This window comes from Microcaecilia unicolor, chromosome 3 (assembly GCF_901765095.1).
Source record: "Microcaecilia unicolor chromosome 3, aMicUni1.1, whole genome shotgun sequence".
In the NCBI taxonomy this organism is placed as follows: Eukaryota; Metazoa; Chordata; class Amphibia; order Gymnophiona; family Siphonopidae; genus Microcaecilia; species Microcaecilia unicolor.
Genome location: NC_044033.1, coordinates 251,554,084 through 251,576,301, shown reverse-complemented (window position 1 = coordinate 251,576,301; position 22,218 = coordinate 251,554,084). Strand labels below are relative to the sequence as shown.

Here is a 22,218-nt window from a genome sequence, read left to right as displayed (position 1 = left end):
TGGTGGTAGGCGGAGATTTTAACGGGGTTTGGGTTCCGACACTAGATAAATCAGTCCCAACTCAGAACTCCGCATATTATGCGAATAGAGGTATGCTCAATCTCAGTCAACAATTATTAGGCTTAATAGATGTGTGGCGGGAGCTGCATCCTATGGAAAAAGACTATACCCATTGGTCCAGAGCTCACGCAACACAGGCACGTATAGATTATATACTGGTGAGCAGGGAGGAGTTTGGGAAGATTAGGAATTCAGAAATAGGGCCCTACGTCATCTCAGATCATGCTTGGGTTAGGATGGAATGGGCACTGGGGCCAAGGAGGGAAAATAATAATAGATGGCGGTTTCCAATAGAATTATATAAGGATCCCCACTTTAAAAAGTGAGCCAAGCCGGGGTGAAGAGAGGGACAATACTAAGAGGAACGATACTATTTTCATTAATAGGTCTATGCCGACATGCATTAGTGTTCTACTGGGGGCCTTTGAGCTCTCGAGTGAGATTGATGATATTACAGGTTGTTGTTTCCTTCATGTCCCAATGATAATTGAATTTGAGAAGTGGGAAAGGGATAGGGGGAGGGGGGTGGGAAGGGGGGGCAAGGGGAGGGAATAAACTGACGAGTGTTAGAAGGGAAGCAGAAACCTGTTGCTGCGGTACCTGCTTTGTGTTTATTTAGAATTTATGTTCACATGCGTAGATCTCTCTTCGTTAATTTTAAGATTTGAACACAAGTTACAGAACAAATAACACAGATATGAACATGGAATAAGAGTGGAGGTTAAGCGGGAAAATGGACGGGGAGGGAAGAGGGGAGAAAATGCGAAAATGTATAACGAACCGCATGTGTATGATGACATTCTGTATCAGCAATGTTCTTATTAATGAAGGTGCGTGTTATCTAATGTTGTTGACAATAAAACAGATTTAAACATAATAGTATTGTAAATTTTAGGCATACTCTTGCGTACTTCTGTGCTTTCTAAAACTAACTAGGAAGGAGAATCTGATGGGTAATAGCTAGGAAACATTTGAGTGTATTTGGTAGCTATGGGCATTGTACTCACTGATATACAGATATGTGTTTTCTTGATGTTCATCTATCGAGGATGCCTGTATGTTGAATTTTGTTGTTAATAAAAATATTTAACATAAAGAGCGTTTGATGAGGACATGGGAAAGTTACAAAGCCACAAATCTAGAACATGTGTAGGACCCGGTGCTCTACTGGGAAGCAGCTAAGGTAGTGTTGCGGGGGGAAATTATCAGCTATACCTGCCATAAGAGGAGAGCCCGCGACAAAGAAATCATACGTCTGGGATTGTTGTTAAGGAAGACCAGACAAAGATATGGGAAGTTTCATGATAGGGTAGATGGGCAAAAGCTGTTAGAAATCCAAGTTGCGTTAAATGAATTGATTCATCAAAGAGCAGCTAAATCACAAACATACTATAGATATCAGTTATATAAGCATGGTAATAAAGAAGGTAGACTCCTGGCAAAACTGATAGATCAGCGTAAAGGACGGCATAAAATCACTTCTATACGGAATAGTAAAGGACACATGGTGCACATAGATCAAGATATTTGTGCAGTCTTCCACAAATATTATAGTAAATTATATGGGAGTTTTGAAGAAGAGGGTCTGGAGGGGGAGTGGTACTTGCATAATATCAGACTTCCCACAGAGACTGGGAAGGAGGGGGATAGGTTAAATGCATTAATTACGGAAGGGGAGGTGGAGATGTCGATAAACCAAAGCCCATTAATGAAGGCGCCTGGAATGGACGGTTTTAGGGCAGAATTTTATAAGTTGATGGGGGTAGAGATTGTTCCAGCATTAACAAATTTTTTCAATACATGTATGGAAGTAGAGCGGATACCCCCTTCTCTGGTGTGGCACAGATAGTGGTTATACCTAAACCAGGTAGAGATCTTACTAAAGCAGAGTCATACAGACCAATTTCGCTCTTGAATTATGAGGCAAAACTCCTAGCAAAAATTATGGCGAATCGAATGGCACAAGTACTCCCTAAGCTTATCCATGAGGCACAGGTTGGTTTCGTGAAAGGACGTACAGTAGCTAGGAACATGCGTACTATTTTGTCATCATTGGAATATAGAGAGCGCAAGGGCTTTCAGTCGCTGTTGGTTAGCTTTGATGCTGAGAAAGCCTTCGATCGTGTGCACTGGGGATTTATGTTTGCATTCTTGAAGGCCTATGGTTTTGAGGGAGGATTTGTCTCAGTGCTTAAGGCTTTGTATAAGAACCCGCAGGCGAAGATAATGGTTAACGGACAGGAGTCACAGACAGTTAAAGTGCTTAGAGGCACAAGGCAGAGGTGCCCGCTTTCCCCACTACTCTTTGTGTTAACACTAGACCCTCTGATAAGAGATATAATGGAAAACCCAGAGATACGTGGAGTTCAGCTAGGGGATAATTGCTTTAAAGTGGCGGCATTTGCGGATGATTTGCATATTTGCAACCCGAAGTCGTCGCTGCTGGCACTGTTGGAAGCCATTAAGGAATATGGAGATTATGCGGGACTCAAGTTGAATCTAGATAAATCAGAAGCCTTGCCATCCACACTGCAGATACAGAGCCACTGGGACTCAGAGTTCCCGTTGCGATGGGCGGTGGGTTCTTTTAAATACCTGGGGATCCGTCTAACAATGGAAACCAGCAAACTGTATGGGTTAAATGTAAGGACATTGATGGAGGCTACTGAGAAGCAATTGCATAATTGGAGAGACTTACCGGTTTCCTTGCTAGGAAGAGTGGGGTTGATACAGATGGTTGTGTTTCTAAGGTGGTTGTATGCCCTCCAGAGTCTGCCAATGAGGCTTTTACAGAAAGATTTGAGGAACCTATACAGACTATTTGGTAGGTTTTGTTGGGCAGGTAAGAAACCGAAAATTAGAATAGATAGGTTGATTGGTCCATGGAAGCGGGGTGGGGGTGGGGGATTATCAGACTTAAAACAGTATAATTGGGCTTGCCTACTGAGGCATTTGGGGGACTGGTATGAATCAACACAAATATACACCCCAGTAGAACTAGAAAAAGCTTTATATGCCCCATATGATTATTACACTTTGTTACATCTAGGGAAGACACGAACACCAGAGGGTCTCAGGGAGTGATTTATGCTGCCACCGATGCAAGAGGCCTGGAAAATACTGGTGACCAAATTAGGGGGTAGGGCGGAAGCCTCGGATCAGTTGTCCATTAGAGGTAATGGAACCTTTGAGCTGGGGAGGGATAACCCATCCTTCAGACTATGGGAACAGAAAGGAATAAGTAGATTGGAGGACTTATTGCTCAAGGATAGACAAATGATAAGTTTTAAGCAACTTCAAGAGCAGGTAGGGGCAACGTGGGGTAATAAATTTGATTGCACACAAATTAAGCATTACGTGATGGCTCTGGACCCACAAGCTCTGGAGATTCCTGTAGGGGCAAGAATTCAAGATTTTTTTAAGGGGGTCTCTGATGTGGGGGTTTCAGTATCAAATTTACGTAAGGCCCTGATGAAGGGGGAACCAGTAAGGGATTTTACCTGGTTGAAAAGCAAACGGGAGGCAGACTTGGGGGTGAGCCTGGGTCCCTGGGATGTTGCTGCCACCATTCGGGGCATACCAGGGGGGACTGCGGATGTCAGATTAAGGGAGTGTGGGTTTCGGGTGGTGCTACGGACATATATGGCAGGGACACAATTGGCACATGTGGGAGTATATGGGGTCAATAGATGCCAGAAATGCAAGTTAGCAGCTCACACCCTTTGGGGATGCCCTGTCATTAAATCGTTTTGGAAGCAGATCCAAAGATTTATGCATAAGTTATTGGTGCGAGACATAAGTGGGATGGTGGAGCAGTTATTGTTGGATAACCATCAGGCTTTTAGGAATATGAACAGATCAGCGGCACTATTGTGCCGGAATTTAGCAGTTGTGGGGAAAAAAGTCATTATGCAATACTGGACAAAAGAGGAACAGCCAGCCTATTGGCACTGGAGAAACCAGGTTCACCAGCGAGCAGTTTGGGAAGCAAAAGATGCTAGAAGGTCGCTGAAGAGAGGCAAATCTTATATGGTGATTTGGAACCCATACCTCCAAGTGTTGAGTCCTTGAGGGCGCAGTCTTATTCTTAATAACCTAAGACTAACAACTGAAAGTCAGCACCCGCACTAGGGAATGGAAGGGGGGGGGGGTTGAGAGAGGGAATGGGGGGTGGGCAGGGGAAGAAGGGAGGGAGGGATTTAGGCAATATGATTAGCTTGGGAACTTGGTTTAGCAAAATATGTTGTTATGGTTTAACATGTTGAAATGTCCACAAAAAGTGGTTTATAAAAATGGCCTAGCAGGAAGACGGGGGCTATAAGGAACAAAGCCTCCGGTCTGGGCTCTTAGCTGGACAGCTATAGACGGTAGGACAAGGAGAGTGAAAATGACCTGCGATCGATGTGTCCCTTGTTTATAAGATTGCTTTGCAAGATGATAGCATATGCTTTATGTACCGCTATTTTGATATATAGATTTGTTGATTATAATCTTGGGAGAGGGTGGGTTTCGGGGAAATGATAGTTTAGAAAGTACAATGTTAAAAGGCTGAGGATGTGATTATTATGCAGTTCTTACTCAGATATTGTCAACTGGTACTTTGTTCTATTTGGAACATGTTGACGAGTTATGTGGCTATACCATCAATAATAAAAAAAAGTTGAAACATAAATACATAAGTCTGTATAACTTTAGAGTTAAATTTTGGTATCCCTATAATCAGCCCCTGAAGAACATAACCTAAGAGAAGTTTTTCTGTTATTATACTTCCTCTCTGTACATCCGTATGCTGCACAAACAAAACGGGGACGACGGCTGAGAGGCCTGCCGTCTCCTGTTCTCAATCTAACCTCATTCCCTGTCAGCGATCCTCCATCAGCGTCTGAAACGCCATGCCGTCTCCTGTTCTCAATCTAACCCAGTGGCGTAGCTACAGGTGGGCCTGGGTGGGCACAGGCCCACCCATTCTTGGCTCAGGCCCACCCAGCTGCAGTGCCACATTGCTCTCTTCCCTCCTCTCCTCCATGGCATCCCAGCATCTGCGCTCCGGTCTCTGCACCCCTTCCCTCCCCGGTGTCGGTACAGGTTTCTTTGGCACATGCAACGATTCATTCTTGCAGTTTGCGCCTCTCCTGCAGGCTTCCATCTGCTGTGTTCTGTCAGACAGGAAACGGGCAATGATGTCAGCGAGGGCGGGACACGGCAGATTGAAGCCTGCGGGAGAGACGCAAGCAGCGAGAATGAATCGTGGAGGCACCGAGGACACCTGTACTGACATCGGGGAGGGACGGAGTTCAGGGACAAGAGTGCAGATTCCGGGATGCCGCAGAGAGGGTGAAAATTTGGGGTAGGTGAAAAAAACCCTCTTATGTTCTTATATCTCCGGGAAGATATTTGTGGGGTGTGGGGGGGGGGGGGCACGTGCGCATGGAAGGGCCCATCCAATTTACCTCTGGGCCCATCCAAAATACTGAGTCTGGCTATGCCTCTGATCTAACCTCCTCGTTCCCTGTCAGCGACACACCTGATCCTCCATCAGCGTCTGAAACGCCATGCCGTCTCCTGTTCTTAATCTAACCTCCTTGTTCCCTCTCAGCAACACACCCGATCCTCCATCAGCATCTGAAACGCCATACCATCTCCTGTTCTCAGTCTAACCTCCTTGTTCCCTTTCAGCGATTCACCCTATCCTCCATCAGTATACTAATGGAAACGTTTCTAAAGCAAAGGATCATGAGGCTTCTCGAATCGAATGGACTGAAAAACCCAAGGCAGCATAGCTTCACTAGAAGCAGGTCATGTCAGACAAATTTGATTAATTTCTTTGACTGGGTGACCAAACAGTTAGACATGGGAGGGGCACTAGATGTGGTGTACTTGGATTTTAGCAAAGCATTTGACATGAGGCAACTGATAAATAAACTGAGTGCCCTTAGTATGGGACCTAACGTGACTGACTGGGTTAAAAACTGGTTAAATGGGAGGAGACAGAGGGGGTAGTGGTAAATGGAGCTTGCTCTGAGAAAAGGGATGTTATCAGTGGTGTGTTGCAGGGATTGGTCCTCGGTCCGGCCCTTTTTAAAATCTTTGGGAGTGATATTGCAGAAGGGCTGTCTGATAAGGTTTATTTCTGCAGATAATACCAACTCTATAATAGGGTGGACACCCCGGAGGGTGTGGATGGCATGAGGAAGGATCTAGCCAGGCCCCCTTCAACCAGTCACAGACTCTATGAAAAGACAGAATTGGTGTGTAGAGCCTGAGCTCTTTCATTACAACTTATGGATCATGGGTCAATTTTAGCAGACAATGGAAAAGGTGTCAGTACTCGAATACTAGACCACTCTTCAGGAGTGGGGTGATCACTGAGGGACCCACCCCACAATAGCCAGGTCCCCTGCAACCAGTCACAGAATCTATGACAAGGCAGAATTGGTGTGTAGAGCCTGAGCTCTTTCATTAAAACTTGGGGACCATGGGTCAATTTTAGCAGACAATGGAAAAGGTGCCGGTACTCAAATACTAGACCACTCTTCAGGGGTGGGGTGATCACTGAGGGACCCACCCCACAATAGCCAGGACCCCTGCAACCAATCACAGAATCTATGACAAGGCAGAGTTGGTGCATAGGGCCTGAGCTCTTTCATTAAAACTTGGGGTCCCTGGGTCAATTGTAGCAGACAATGGAAAACGTGCCGGTACAAGTTCCCCCTCAAAAAAAGCCCTGCTTTTAACCCACTTATTCCCTATATAGGTCCGAAGCTGCTTACAATTTTATGGGCTTTTCTTTTAGGACATTATGCAAAGTCAGGACTTTTTTGTGACTACAGTTTTTCTGACTGGACTTTATCTGGAGAGTTATCTGGACAGTGAGTTGAATATCACCGCTCTCCGGAGAATTTCTTGTTCTGCTGCTGCCTCGTCGGTATCCGGATAGTTCCATGGTGGTCTGAAAGGATCAGTGTAGTTTTTTCTAGTGAAAAAGGTGTGGTACTCAAATGCCAGGCCACCCTTCAGAGGTGGGGTGATCACTGAGGGACCCACCCCTCAATAGCCCCCTGCAACCAGACACAGAATCTATAACAAGGCAGAATGGGTGTGTAGAGCCTGAGTTCTTTCATTAAAACTTGGGGTCCATGGGTCAATTTTAGCAGACAATGGAAAAAGTGCTGGTACTCAGTACCCCCCTCAAAAAAAGCCCAATGTATACCGCTAATATCCCCTTTCCAAGTTCAGTGCGGTTTACATTCTAGGTGAGACAAAAGCCCAGTGTGTTTTTTTTTAGTAAAAAAGGTGCCGGTACTCAAATACTAGACCACTCTTCAGGGGTGGGGTGATCACTGAGGGACCCACCCCACAATAGCCCCCTGCAACCAGTCACAGAATCTATGACAAGGCAGAATCGGTGTGTAGAGCCTGAGCTCTTTCATTAAAACTTGGGTTCCATGGGTCAATTTTAGCAGACAATGGAAAAGGTGCCAGTACTCAGTACCCCCAAGTACCCCCTTAAAAAAGCCCCGTGCATACCGCTAATATCCCCTTTAGGGCGTCTCTGATATTAGTGTGTCATTCATGGAATTAGTGTGCGCTACAGGCTAAGAAACCTGTTTAGTAACAGTGCCTCAAAATCAGCTATGAATTTAGGGCGTCTCTGATTACACCTGTACAAGTTGTACTGAATTATGTGCTCTACAGTTGTGCTTTCATGGTCCTTTATTTGCATTAAACCAAAAAATAACAATAATTTAACCCCTTATAGTAGTATTATGTGGAGATCTCTGGCAATACCCCAGTCCATTTCTAAATACAATTTACGCCTATTAGGCAATGCAAAAGTGTTTCTCAAAAGTGTGGTCAACAACTGGTGCTCAAACGTGTCAGTAATTGTCTGTCCTCATATGAGAAAACAGGGGGAACCTTTTCCTGCTTGTTTTTTTCATTATTTGTGGCACTTTTTATGACAAGTTGTGCTAATCTCGACAGACATTAAAACAGGCACAACGTGAACACTAAACAATTAAGAAACAACGACGTCACGAGCCGACCGAGCCACGCGGACGCGCTCGCTCGCCACGTCCACAGGTGCGCCCGTCAACGCGCGCGCCTGTGAAACAGAAGGCCACGCGCCGAGGCAGGGCGGGAACCAATGAGGTTAGAATGTGAACCAACCCTGGACGTGTTTCCCCTCAACCCCCCCCCCCCCCCCCCCCCCACACACACACACACACACACACACACACACACACCAAACCGGAAGTGCCCGTGTACATGCGCGCGGCTACCGGAACGGGTTTTTGGTGGTGGTTACCGTGGTTCTACTTCTGACAGGAGTTCATGTTGGGGGTCGGGAGAGAGAGAAGGGGTTGGCAGCAGAACTGGGACTGAATGTCCTTCAGAGGGTGGGAGGGAAACATAAAAGGCGGGGTATAAATGACCTTAAATAAATAAAGACAGATTCAGTCAGTCACTCACACTCGGTGCAGTTCTGAGTTCAGAGGTTCTTTTACAGACGTGCAGCGCTTTAGAATGTGCAGCTTGTACAACCAAGTAGGTCCTATGCAATCACTGTCAACCATCTTTACATTTTGTTCATGTGGCCTCCACACTCAGCTCCTACCTCTTGACATAGCTTGCACTAACTGCTTAAAGACAGGCTCGCCCTGTTTTTTGTTTGGGCCAGAATCTGGATTCAACTTTCTCCAATCCAGGGCTCTCTTACAGAAGTGCAGTACTTTACAATATTATATATAACCCACTAGCCAATATGTCCTAACAATCACTACGTGTAGACGTTGCTAATGTGCCCTTCACACCCAGCTTGCACTACGTTCACATGTTAACCGCTTAATGCACTTTACGAATAGGGCCCCCTAAGTATCAGGTTGGCTTTTTTGTAATAGAACTAATGGAAATAAATTTGCTCTGAGGAATACTAACTGGGTTTACCTTCCTTGCCTAGGGAAATAATTTGTGTGCCTGAATTTGTAATTTGCCTTGAGCTTGGGTTTGGAAAAGGCAAAATCGTTAAATCTAAATGCAAGTACAGTGTGGGCTAAGTCAAGAGATCCCTACCTGCCATCCTCTCCAGCATCTGTCTGCATTCTCTGGGGACAGGCTGTTGCAGGAATTGAGATAGGAATTTGTGATACTTCAGGAGTCAGACAACACACACCAGAATGAGAGAGTAATCTTCTTTATTTGCCAGCAAACAAAGCAGGACATCAGTTCTAGCTCTCTTCTCTCTCTCTCAGCTCTCTGTCTCAGTTCTCTTCTTATGCTGTCTTCTCCTTCTTCTGTCTGTTCCTTCTGAGCTCCTTCTGACGTAAACTGCAGGGTTGCCAGGTGGAAAATTTTTTTCCAGCCTAAAGGAGCCCAAAACCCGCCCAAACTCAAACCCCGCCCCTGACACCCCCGCCCCCGCCGTCATCGGCCCCGCCTCCCCTGTCACTAACCCCGCCTCCCATGTCACTAACCCCGCCTCCCAACGTCACTAACCCCGCCTCCCATGTCACTAACCCCGCCTCTCAACGTCACTAACCCCGCCTCCACGTCACTAACCCCGCCTCCCACGTCACTAACCCCGCCCACCGCGGCCGAAAAGCCGGCCAAAAAACCGCCCAAAAAACCGCAACCCGCCGCGGGCAAAAATTTCCCGCGGCGGGTCGCGGAAAACCGCCCAATTGGGCGGTAAAACCGCCCACCTGGCAACACTGGTAAACTGCTTCTTCTCCCACTTAAATACAGTTCTATCTAGCCTAGCCTAGCCCAGCCCCCTTACTCTCCAATTGGTTAAGGAATAGATTGATTACCTTGCCTCAACCAATCATTACCTTAAAAATATCAGTTACATAGGTTTCAGACATCCTAAACTGACCTGTGACCTGGGGCCCCTTACACCAGACATTTGGGCTCCAGTCTCTTACATGTTATTATGATTGATTTCTCATATTCCTAGTACTAACTACTAACTAAACTCTGGCATTCATTAAAGGGGTCAAAAGCCAATCTTACTTAATAGCATACATATCAGGTTATCACTTTCAAGACCATTTCTACATTTTACCTATAATTAATCAAGGAGAAGAGAGCTGACTAGTCCTGACCTCTTCACCTATCAGCTTATACATTGAACCAGCCAGAACTATGGCTAAGTCAAACCATATGCTGATCTCCTCAACTGCAGTCTTAAACAGCAGACAAAGGATCATTTTAAAAGTAACACAGAGTTGAACAAACATCCTACATAGAAATTACAGAGAATAAAACATATTCTAAAATACACAGAATCAGTATTCCTTATAAGCAAGAACTTCTAAATTCTAATCTATTGCCTCTCTCTCTAAATAGTATTTTCTATCTAAGCATTTTTCTATTTAATCCTAAACAAACTGCCTGCTTACAAAACTATTCAGTATGCCTAATAATGTACAGATGTTGAGCCAGCTTTCATCATTCACCAGGGTGAAAGAAATTCCTGTCTCTGACCTTTTTAACCCTTTTGCTCGACAGCTAGAGTTCTAGTAATTAATTCCAGCCTGCATTCCTTCACTACTTGCAGAGTAAAAAGCTAGAATTCAAACTTCAAGCTTTTAATATCATTTCTTATGTATCAGAGTTAACACTTTCTTTGCCCATTGCCTCATTCCCCCCTTTGAGACTAAAATCAGCTTATGCAGAGATAAGTCTCATAACTCAAACTCTGGAGATTATAGTGATCCTAACTGGGAATAGACTTGTGAATCACCATTACCCTACTTGTTAAGGTCCGACGGCATACTGCCGAAGCACATGAGGCCAGGAAACAAAACAACAACCCTGCTAAAACTAAGACTATTAGGGAAATAAACAAGGGACGTATCCAGGAGGTCAATGACCACCACCAGGAGGTAAGGTCTAATCCTCCTCGGTAATCCTCCACATTAAGGCTGGCCAACTGTAGGACTTTATCCATGGCATGCCTAACTACATGCGTCCTATTTATGACAATAGTACAGCACTCTGAAGAATTTAACACTGTGCAGAGGCCACCCTGAGCTGCAAAGAGATAGTCAAGGCCCATACGATTATACCGAGAAACTATACTTAATTCATTAATTTGATCCTGCAATGCATTGACTACCACGTTCAGCTCATGAACTAAAACATGGAGTAGGGACTGAAGTCTCCGGGTAGCCATACCTAGTTCAGTAATACCCGCTACCGGGCCTCCAATTGGAATCCAGGCCGTGGCAGAAAGGGCTACAAGTCTCTTTTTAGTCAGAGGATAAGTAGAGTTGATATACTGGAGGGCTAATTCAATCGCCTCATCCTCTGTGGCAACGGAGGAGGGTAAGGACAAAGCCTCTCGCTTAGAGCGGTGCGGGGATAGTGGCTTGAGAGGAATAACTTTAGGAAAATAATTCAAGGTTACCAATACACAAAAATCATATGTGGAGGGAAGAACCATGTGGAGGACATTATCACAGAGCCAGTAATGACCAAGAAGAGGGTGAGGAAAGTTCCCAATAAATGTTGGCTCAGGCTGGACAGGGTACTTAGGGTGCCCATAATGCGAGCCCCTATCCCAGGGGGAACGAAGACGAAATGGAGACTTTGCACACCATAGGCGCCAATCCCCAATTGTGACAGGCTGCTCATTTGTTAGTAACTCTTCATACCCCGGGGACTTATGAAAGTAGAAAATAAGCTTGGACACTATAGTCTTCTCAGTGGTACGCTTAGGAGCCAGATAATCACCTGGGTCATAATCTACAGGTATGGTAGCAGGGCACATAGGAGTACCTGGAGAAACTACCCACACAGATTCTCCTTTTTCTGGGAGAACATTAGTATAGTTACAGGGAATGGGAAGAACAGTTGAGATGCTTCTTGTTAAACAAAACACTCCAGAGGCTGGATAGGGAGACGTAAAAACAGGCCTTAGAGAAGAGTCAGAGGGGGAAGTAGCATTATAAAAGGACCACCAAGTATAATCCTGGCTCCAAGGACCTGAACTCGAAAAGTAGGGAGGTATAAGAGCTGGGAGTTGCACAGGGACAGGTACAGCTGGGACATCTGTGGTATAAGGAGAAAATCGGGAACACACAATACAAGGGGAAGTAATCTTTGCCTGGCTAATTAATTCCTGGACTGAGTGTAACCAAAGGTTGGAGCGAGTTGGGGTATTAGGAACAAGGAGGCAAGGAGTAGAAAACAACAAAAGCATCCAAACTACTAACATTTTCTTTCTTCCTAATCTAAAACAAATACAGCAAACTAATTAAGCAATAATATTTCAACAGTCTGTGCTAATCACAGATTACTCTCATATAGTGTTCTCAGTCTTTGAGTTCTTATACCAGTTGGGATAGACCCTCAACTGACAAGGATCAAGCTTTCAAATTCCAAGAAAGCCAGAATCAGGCAAGAAAGAGTCTCAGTGTGAAGCCGAAGTTCAGCCGCTCCTGCAGTATACAGTTGACCCTTCTTTTCAGCTAGTAGATTCTTTGGTTCGGGTCAAGCGCAACTTCAATGGCTCCGCTGGATCTCTTTCTGCTGTCCACTGTCTAGGCTCCGTCTGATCCGTGCTGGGCTCAGTCTGGTCAGCAGACTTAATTCGAGACCAATGGACCCATGGAGTAATCCCTGCGACCTTCACAGCTGCAGGGGTAGAAAGCAAAACAGTAAAAGGTCCTTTCCATCGGGGCCCCAAAGGCTGGAGCTTCCAATCTTTCACCCAAACTCTATCCCCTGGCAGGAAGGAATGTACCTGAGCCTGGAAGGGGACAGGGTTTATTTCTCTCACATAAGACTGAAGCTCAGAAATTATCTTTCCCAAGAGGGCTACCTGCTCCTGCACCTGGGCAGACCCTAAAATCCCTATGTCTCCCTTAATTCCCTGTAAAATGGCTGGGGGCTTCCCATACACAATTTCAAAGGGAGAGAGGGCTGTTCCTTTAGTTGGGGTGCATCGGAGGCGGAAGAGGGCTAGTGGCAATGCCTGTGGCCATTTCAATTGGGTTTCCTGACAAATCTTTGCTAGGCTATTTTTTCAAGGTTCTGTTTGCCCGCTCAACCTGCCCTGAACTCTGGGGACGATAGGCACAATGCAATTTCCAGGTAATGCGCAAAGCGCGGGACAGGGCCTGAAGTGTAGCTTCAACAAAGGCGGGACCATTATCTGAACCTATGGCAAGGGGCAGTCCATACCTGGGGATGACATCCCTAAGGAGAGCTCGAGCTACTTCTGTGGCTTTCTCAGTGACTGTAGGATATGCTTCCACCCACCCAGAGAAGGTACAGACCATAACTAAGAGATATCGGAGCCTACCGCTCCTGGGCATTTCTGTGAAGTCTATAACTAGGGACTCAAAGGGTGTTAGTCCTCTAGACTGAACTCCTGGTGGAATACGGGGTCCCTGACGAGCATTATTCTGGGCACAGAGAGTACATCGGGCAGAGGCAGTGGCAACCAGACTATCCAATCCTTCCAGCACCACTACTCGATTGAGTAGGCGGGCTAGTGCTGTTTCCCTAAGTGTGATAGGTCATGAGCTTGAGACACTACAGGCCAAGCTAGGTGGCGTGGCACCAGAACTCTGGTATCAGGGAGATGTAACCAGCCATCAGGTCTCCTTACTGCACCTTCTTCTTGAGCCCATTTCTCTTCCATTTGGGTATACATAGGCGTCCATTCTTGCAATCGGATTTGGAACAGGGGGGTCACAGTACTTGCTGGGGGTCCTCGAGCAGCTTCCTTGGCCACCCGATCAGCATGGCGGTTCCCTCGGGCCACTGGAGTATCTATTCTTTGGTGTCCCCTGCAGTGAATGACAGCTACCTTCTTAGGGGCCCACACAGCCTCTAGCAGCTGAAGTATTTCAGGTCCATACTTAACAGGTTGGCCTGCAGCATTTATGAGTCCCTTTTCCTTATACAAAGCTCCATGAGCATGTAGAATTGTAAAAGCATACTTGGAATCAGTATAAATGTTGGTTACCAGTCCTGCTGCTAACTCCAGAGCTCGTATGAGGGCCACAAGTTCTGCTTTCTGGGCTGAAGTTCCTTGGGGCAGGGCTCTTGCTTCTATCACCTTGTCCTCTGTCACCACAGCATAGCCTGCCAATCGCTTGGAGTTCTCCACATAACTGCTTCCATCTGTAAAATAAATTACATCTGGGTCCCTCCAAGGAACATCTTTAAGATCTGGTCGACTGGAATACACTTCATCCATGGTTTGGATACAGTCATGATCTGGTGGTCCCTCAGATGCTGGCAAAAGAGTGGCAGGATTAAATGTAGTCACTGTTTCCAGGTGTATCCGTGGATTCTCACACAAACTAGCTTGGTACTTAACCATACGGTTATTTGTAAACCAGTGGTTGCCCTTATACTCCATGAGGGTGAGAACTGCGTGGGGGACTTTAACAACCAGTTCTTGCCCCAAAGTCAACTTATCAGCTTCCTGGACCAGTAAGGCTGTTGCTGCAATGGCCCTCATGCAGGCTGGCCATCCTTTAGCCACTCCATCCAGCTGTTTAGACAGGTATGCAACAGGCCTCTGCCAGGATCCCATCATCTGGGTCAGCACACCCAGAGCAACCCCCCTGTCGCTCGTGGACATACAATGAGAAAGGTTTCTCCACATCAGGAAGGCCTAACGCAGGGGCTTGGAGTAGGGCTTTCTTTATGGCAATGAAGGATTGTTGAGCAGTAGGTCCCCATTCAAATGGTTCCTTTTCACCCCCCTTTGTGGCCTGGTAAAGGGGTTTCGCCATCAATGCAAAATTTGGAATCCAAATTCTGCAGAATCCAGCTGCTCCCAGAAATTCCCTAACTTCCCTTCTGGACTTGGGTTGGGGAATTGCAGCTACCGCTTGCTTCCTACTAGCATCCAGTCTCCGACTTCCCTGGGAAATGCAAAAGCCCAGATACTTCACTTCTGACTGACAAAGTTGGGCCTTTGAGCGTGAGACCTTATAGCCTGCATCCAAGAGTAGCTCCAGCAATTCTCTGGTAGCCTCAAAACACTCTTCCTGGGTCACTGCTGCAATCAGGAGGTCATCTACATACTGGAGTAAAACTCGCCTGGAAGGCTCAGATTTAAAAGTCTTAAGGTCTTGCCCTAGGGCTGTCCCAAAAATAGTGGGGGAATTCTTGAACCCCTGTGGCAGGCGGGTCCATGTATACTGAAGCTTCCTTCCTGTTACTGGGTTTTCCCATTGAAAGGCAAAAAGCAATTGACTGGCTGGGGCCACCCGAATACAAAAGAAGGCATCTTTTAGGTCTAGTGTCGTGAAATGGGTAGCTCCAGAAGGTATCAATCCTAGCAGGACATATGGATTAGGCACTACAGGGTGTAATGAAATAGTAGATTTGTTGACCACTCGTAAGTCTTGGACTGGCCGGTAATCCTCAGTCCTTGGCTTCTGAACTGGCAATAGTGGCGTATTCCATGGAGACTGGCAAGGACGAATAATTCCATGGGATAACAGACGATTCAGGTGTGCTTGAATCCCTTCCAGAGCCTTTCGGGAATTGGGTATTGGCGAAGATGGATTGGCCGGGCACTTGGAAGTAAATCTACATGTACAGGAGGAATATTTCGGGCCAACCCTGGGGGATTATCTTCTGCCCATACCCCACTGACCTGAAAGCTGTCTGCCAGGGGTAGGTCAACTTGGCCCTGCGACTGATGCAGCCGCCATTCTTCTTCAAGAGGGCAGCAGAAACTCAATATACCCTTAGGGCTGGATGTCGGGGGCCGAAAGGAGACTGAAGTGTGGCCATCAGAGTCAAAGGAAATTTGGGCCCTAAGCTTGGACAGCAGGTCTCGACCTAACAAAGGGATTGGACAGTCTGGCATATACAGGAATTCATGAGTGACTATGTGTGAGCCTAATTGGCATCTACGGGTCGTCAGAAAGGGCCTCCGGTTCTGCACCCCCGTGGCTCCCACCACTCGGACAGTTTTTCCAGACACAGGCGCTAATCGCTCCGTCACAACAGAATGTTCAGCTCCTGTATCAATCATGAATGGAATTGAGCGGCTCCCTATAGTTAGCTTGACCATAGGTTCCTGGGAGCCCAGTTTGTAGGAACCCCGGTCTGTCCTATTCGTCCCATTCTGCCATCTCGGCTATCCCGATGATGTCAGATTCAGGAGGCTCATATCTTCCCTCTCGAACTCGGCCTCGGCTTCCTCGATCTCCTGGTCCCCTTCTCAGTCCCTGGCGCCTCTGAGGGCATTCATCTTTCCAGTGCCCTCTCTCCTTACAATAGGCACACTGATCCCTCTCCAATCTTGGTCTGGGATTCTCCCCCCTTGGCCGGGATTGATTGAAGGAATCTCGGGGCCTGGCTGGTGGTCCGGGATCCCACTTTGGCTTCCCATTAGCTAGAGGTCGACCTCGGTTAAGGGTGGAATTAGTAATGGCTGCCGCTAAAAGGTCGGCCTTCTTCTGCATCTTCCGGTCAGCCTCTCGGCGCACCTCCTGATCTCTATTAATGAAAACCTTGGTTGCGATCTCAATTAGCTGGGTGGTATTCATCCCTGCGAATCCCTCCTGACGCTGCAACTTCTTCCGGATATCTGGCATACTCTGGGCCACCAATGCGCTATTCACCATTCTCTGGTTTTCTTGGGCTTCAGGGTCAAATGGGGTGTATGTTCTGTAGGCTTCAATTAGTCGCTCTAGAAAGGCCCCAGGGGATTCAGTTGCCCCTTGGAGAATTTCAGAGACCTTTGCCAGATTAATGGGCCTCTTTATGCCTTTCCTCATACCTTCCAGTAAGTCCCGGCAATAGCCAGACAACAGTTCATAGTGCTGCCCATCATTTGGATCCCAAGCTGGAGCTGCGCGAGGAAACCGAGCTCTAACCCATCCCTCTGGATCCTGTGTCCCCCCGGGGACACGCTCTCGCGTGATGGCCTCAGCATTTTGCAAAATCTTCCGCCTCTCCTCAGTTGTGAAGAGGGTCAGGAGAAGTTGTTGACAATCAGTCCAGGTTGGGTTATGGGTGGCCATAATGCTAGTCACTAGGTCCACCACTGCCTGAGGCTTTTCAGTATAAGAGGGGTAATGCGTCTTCCAATTCAGGAGATCGGTGGTTGTGAAGGGTACATACTGATAGGCCTGTGCCTGTATAACCTGACCCTCATTATTAGGATCCGGTCGAGTGATGGTTACCTGTCGGAGTGGCAGAACTCTCGAGGAGGTGGGAATGGAACCTGAGGTAGAGCTAGGAGCTACCCTCCTATCATGCTCAAAGGTGATTGCAGCAGGTCTAACCCATTCAATGGAGGTGTGTTGAACCCCTGAGGGATGGGGAGGGGTACTCATAGACTGAGAGGTGGTCACAGGTGATTCAGTCCATTGAAAGGGATGCCGGGCCCCTAATGAGTGGGTAGGGGTATTAGAAGGAGAGGCTGGGCTGTCGGGAGTTGAGGAGTCAGGGAGTGGAACCCAAAACGGGTCTTCAGAGGTTAACAGGAGAGGATGTGGCACAGAAGGGTAGAGGCCGGGTGAAAAGTCCAACCTAGGGTGTGGCAGGTTTGGCACAGGAGGGGAAGAACTATCCGGAGAAGCCTGTGCTGGAGAAGCTTGGGCTGGGCGGCGTGGATCTCTGGGGGTGGCACGGAACCCCAACAATGGGCCATAAGGTGGTGGCTCAAGGTCTGAGGGGTCATCAGAGAGTATGGGTTTCTCGGACAGGGTAGGGGCGGAAGCCACCGATTGGGTGGTAGGCTTCCTAGGGCTCTTTCCCTCTTCTAGTTTAGATTTTCTAATCTTTCTTTGAACACGGCCTAACATGAATTTTACTGGGGATCCCATATAAGTTTTCAACCAAGAGGGAGGGTCAGTCACAAGGCTGTCCCAAGAATCTATATAAGGGAGTTGTTCAGAATATTCTGGTTCTCCTACAACTATGCTGTAGACCTTCCGGATTACTTCAATATCTAAGCTGCCACTAGGGGGCCACCCCACTCCCATAGATGGCCACTCAACTTCACACAAGGTTCTTAAAGTACTTGAGCTTAAAGTCTGTCCATAGTCATTAATTAAAAATCCTTTTTTAAAGTTCTTAAGCATACAATCTAGGGGGGTAGCAATTTGTCTAGATGATGTCCCACCCATAATGCTTACAGTTACAACACACAAAAAGGGAGGGAATTTTTTTGAAAGTGCAGTAAGGGGTCTGCACTCTCGAGACACTAGGTAGACAGACAGCAATCGCTTCCTTCCGTTGCTGACCAATTGAACTCGCGTTAATTGGAAATGCAGCTATAAGAAGTCCGCACTCAATAATCATTCACGCATCACACATTCCATACAGAAAATCCCACCCAACAATTTCAGATTTCTCAAATACAGATAAGCTCAAGCGTTTTCGCTTCTAGTCCCCGCGACTAGAAGGTACTAGGGCCTTCGCTGAGAGTTGATCAGGCTCTCCTTCCTCAATTTTCTTTGAGGGGCTGGTTTACAATTTTCTAGCTAGAATTACAATACAAAATACAGAATACATATCCGGCGAATGTTCTCCAGTCAGTTGGGTGCTGGGATTAATGCAGGATTCATCCCACCGCTGCCACCAAGAATTGTTGCAGGAATTGAGATAGGAATTTGTGATACTTCAGGAGTCAGACAACACACACCAGAATGAGAGAGTAATCTTCTTTATTTGCCAGCAAACAAAGCAGGACATCAGTTCTAGCTCTCTTCTCTCTCTCTCAGCTCTCTGGGTCTTTGTCTCAGCTCTCTGACTCAGCTCTCTTCTTATGCTGTCTTCTCCTTCTTCTGTCTGTTCCTTCTGTCCTTCTCTTCCTTCTGAGCTCCTTCTGACGTAAACTGCTTCTTCTCCCACTTAAATACAGTTCTATCTAGCCTAGCCTAGCCCAGCCCCCTTACTCTCCAATTGGTTAAGGAATAGATTGATTACCTTGCCTCAACCAATCATTACCTTAAAAATATCAGTTACATAGGTTTCAGACATCCTAAACTGACCTGTGACCTGGGGCCCCTTACACCAGACATTTGGGCTCCAGTCTCTTACATGTTATTATGATTGATTTCTCATATTCCTAGTACTAACTACTAACTAAACTCTGGCATTCATTAAAGGGGTCAAAAGCCAATCTTACTTAATAGCATACATATCAGGTTATCACTTTCAAGACCATTTCTACATTTTACCTATAATTAATCAAGGAGAAGAGAGCTGACTAGTCCTGACCTCTTCACCTATCAGCTTATACATTGAACCAGCCAGAACTATGGCTAAGTCAAACCATATGCTGATCTCCTCAACTGCAGTCTTAAACAGCAGACAAAGGATCATTTTAAAAGTAACACAGAGTTGAACAAACATCCTACATAGAAATTACAGAGAATAAAACATATTCTAAAATACACAGAATCAGTATTCCTTATAAGCAAGAACTTCTAAATTCTAATCTATTGCCTCTCTCTCTAAATAGTATTTTCTATCTAAGCATTTTCTATTTAATCCTAAACAAACTGCCTGCTTACAAAACTATTCAGTATGCCTAATAATGTACAGATGTTGAGCCAGCTTTCATCATTCACCAGGGTGAAAGAAATTCCTGTCTCTGACCTTTTTAACCCTTTTGCTCGACAGCTAGAGTTCTAGTAATTAATTCCAGCCTGCATTCCTTCACTACTTGCAGAGTAAAAAGCTAGAATTCAAACTTCAAGCTTTTAATATCATTTCTTATGTATCAGAGTTAACACTTTCTTTGCCCACTGCCTCAAGGCAACTACAGAGTTTTCTCCAGCTTTTGATGGTGTTTCTTTAACAGATGGTGGCTGATTCACCTTGCAAAATTTATACCTAACTAGAACAACCTCAACCTACCTGGCCCTCCTCCTTCACACAGATACGTCATATCCCAGTACCATCAGCAGTTCTGCAAACATCACTGCTGATAAATCTTGGTAGCATCCAAGATGCCTTCTAGGTAAATAGCAGCATCCTATTAAGTTGTTGGATTTGTTGCCAAAAGAGGCTTCAATGAGGTTTTAATGTTGCCCTTTAGTCTATTAGTAGGCAGATCTCTTAGTAGATCAGAAATAGCAAAAGGATGCTGGGGCATGGTGAACTGTGTTGATCAAACGGGGCTCCCCAAAACATCAAATGCAGCCATATTAAATACTTCATATGTAAAACCATAACCATATCTATAACCCAACAAGTGGAACCCTAAATATTTGCCTTGGGTGAATTTCATCATAAAGGCGGTTAATATGTCCCATTAAATAAGAACGTAAGCATTGCCATACTGGGACAGACCAAAGGTCCATCAAGCCCAGTATCCTGTTTCCAACAGTGGCCAACCCAGGTCACAAGTGTTGAGGCGGATGGTGGGGGTGATGTGAGAAGGTTGTTGGCAGCAGATGGGGAGTAGGGAATGAGCAGTCTATTGAGATGGATAGGGGCAGAAGGAGATCTGGACTTATAAACCAATAGAAGTATTTTACATTTGATGCAGGCAGAAATCTCAGACTGGAGAAGGGGGTTGTACAGTCAAAGTGATGAGTATAATGGAGAAGTTAATCATTTACATTCTCTGGCAACGAGTTCCAGAGCTTAACTATTTGTTGAGTGAAAAAATATTTCCTGCTGTTCATTTTAAAAGTAGTACCATGTAACTTCATAGAGTATCTCCTAGTCGTACTTTTTGAAAGAGTAAAAAAAATCAATTTATGCTTATCTGTTGTACGCCACTAAGTATGTTGTCGACTTCTATCATATCCCCCCTCAGCTGTCTCTTTTCTGAGTGGAGGAGTAGCCTAGTGGTTAGTGCAGCAGACTCTGATCTTGGGGAACTGGGTTCAATTCCCACTGCAGCTCCTTGTGACACTGGGCAAGTCACTTAACCCTCCATTGCCCCAGGTACAAATCAGTACCTCTATATACTATGTAAACTGCTTTGAATGTAGTTACAAAAAACCACAGAAAGGCGGTATATCAAGCCCCATTCCCTTTCCCTAACCTCTCAAACGTTTCCTCATACGAAAGGAGTTCCATTCACTTAATCATGTTGGTGCCCTTCTTTGAACCTCTTCTAAGTTTGCTATATCTTTTTTAAGATACGGTGACCAGAATTGCACGCAATACTCAAGGTGTGGTTGTACCATGGAGCGATACAGAGGCATCATAATATTCTGTCTTATTTTCTTTCCTTTTCCTCTAAGACCCAGTTGGAGTGCAGAGCAGGATTTGGCCAATCGGAAGTTGGAAAAGACAAAGATTACAGATCTGCCCGGCATTTGGAGCTCAGTAAGAGACAAGGAGAGAAAGAATAGCAGAAGTGCTGCCTGTGAGTCTACAGAGTTCAGTGGCATAGCTACGTGGGGCCACGGGGGCCTGAGCCCCACCCCCCCAATTTGCTCTGGGTCCCTCGCCTTTGTCCAGCGCTGGTCAACGGCACTGCCACATTGCCTGCCCTGCTGTCTTCCATTCATGGTCTGGCGCACTCATTTTAGTGAAACTGAGTCGTGCATGCTCAATTTCATTAAAACGAGCATGTTGGACATGAGAGGAAGAGAGAGCAGGGCAGGCAATGCTGTGGTGGAGAGCAGCACTGGACAAAGGCTTCAGCTGGCGGGGGTTCGGGACCCCCGCCAGCCAAGATATGTACAGCGGTGGCAGTGGGTAGGGAGTGGCGGTGGCGGGGCAGTGGACCAAAATGTGCCCTCCTCCAATTTGGCCTCTGGCCCCCTCCTACCTTGAGATCTGGCTACACCCCTGAGTTATGTCTGCAGTCCAAATCTCATGTTGAGTTTTATAGCTTGACTGGAGGAGTGTGGTAGCCGTGTTAGTCCACTCTTAAGGTTATCAATAGAAATCAAACAAAATAAAACATGGAAAAGAAAATAAGATGATACCTTTTTTATTGGACATAAAGGGATCTTTCACTTGCTCATCTTCCAATGTGGTATATATCATTCAGTGTAAAAAAATGTAACGAAGGATGCTATATTGGAGAAACAGGCCAGATGCTTAAGACAAGATTCAATTTACATAGACATCACATGAACAATACTGGTGCCAGTAGGGTTCCCACACCTGTTGGTCAGCATTTTACAGGACCAGGACACTGTACCAGTGACTTCACAGTGAGAATCCTGAAAGGTTACTTTAAAACCATACAAGAAC

The 22,218-nt window shown here is 46.1% G+C and overlaps 2 protein-coding genes across 3 annotated transcripts in view; one reads left to right on the top strand and one right to left on the bottom strand.

Annotated features, from left to right (window-relative positions):
• LOC115466512 (sulfotransferase family cytosolic 2B member 1-like) overlaps window positions 1-9,193 on the bottom strand; it is a 42,271-nt gene extending 33,078 nt beyond the window's left edge. For both annotated transcript variants that reach the window (XM_030197792.1, XM_030197793.1), the window contains exon 1: window positions 9,133-9,193. In XM_030197792.1, the coding sequence (XP_030053652.1) occupies window positions 9,133-9,161 (29 nt within the window). In that variant the 5' untranslated portion in view covers window positions 9,162-9,193. The remainder of the gene's footprint in view (window positions 1-9,132) is intronic.
• The window catches only part of LOC115466521 (sulfotransferase family cytosolic 2B member 1-like), a 1,032,539-nt gene that overhangs the window by 835,125 nt on the left and 175,196 nt on the right, over window positions 1-22,218 (top strand). The window lies entirely within an intron of this gene.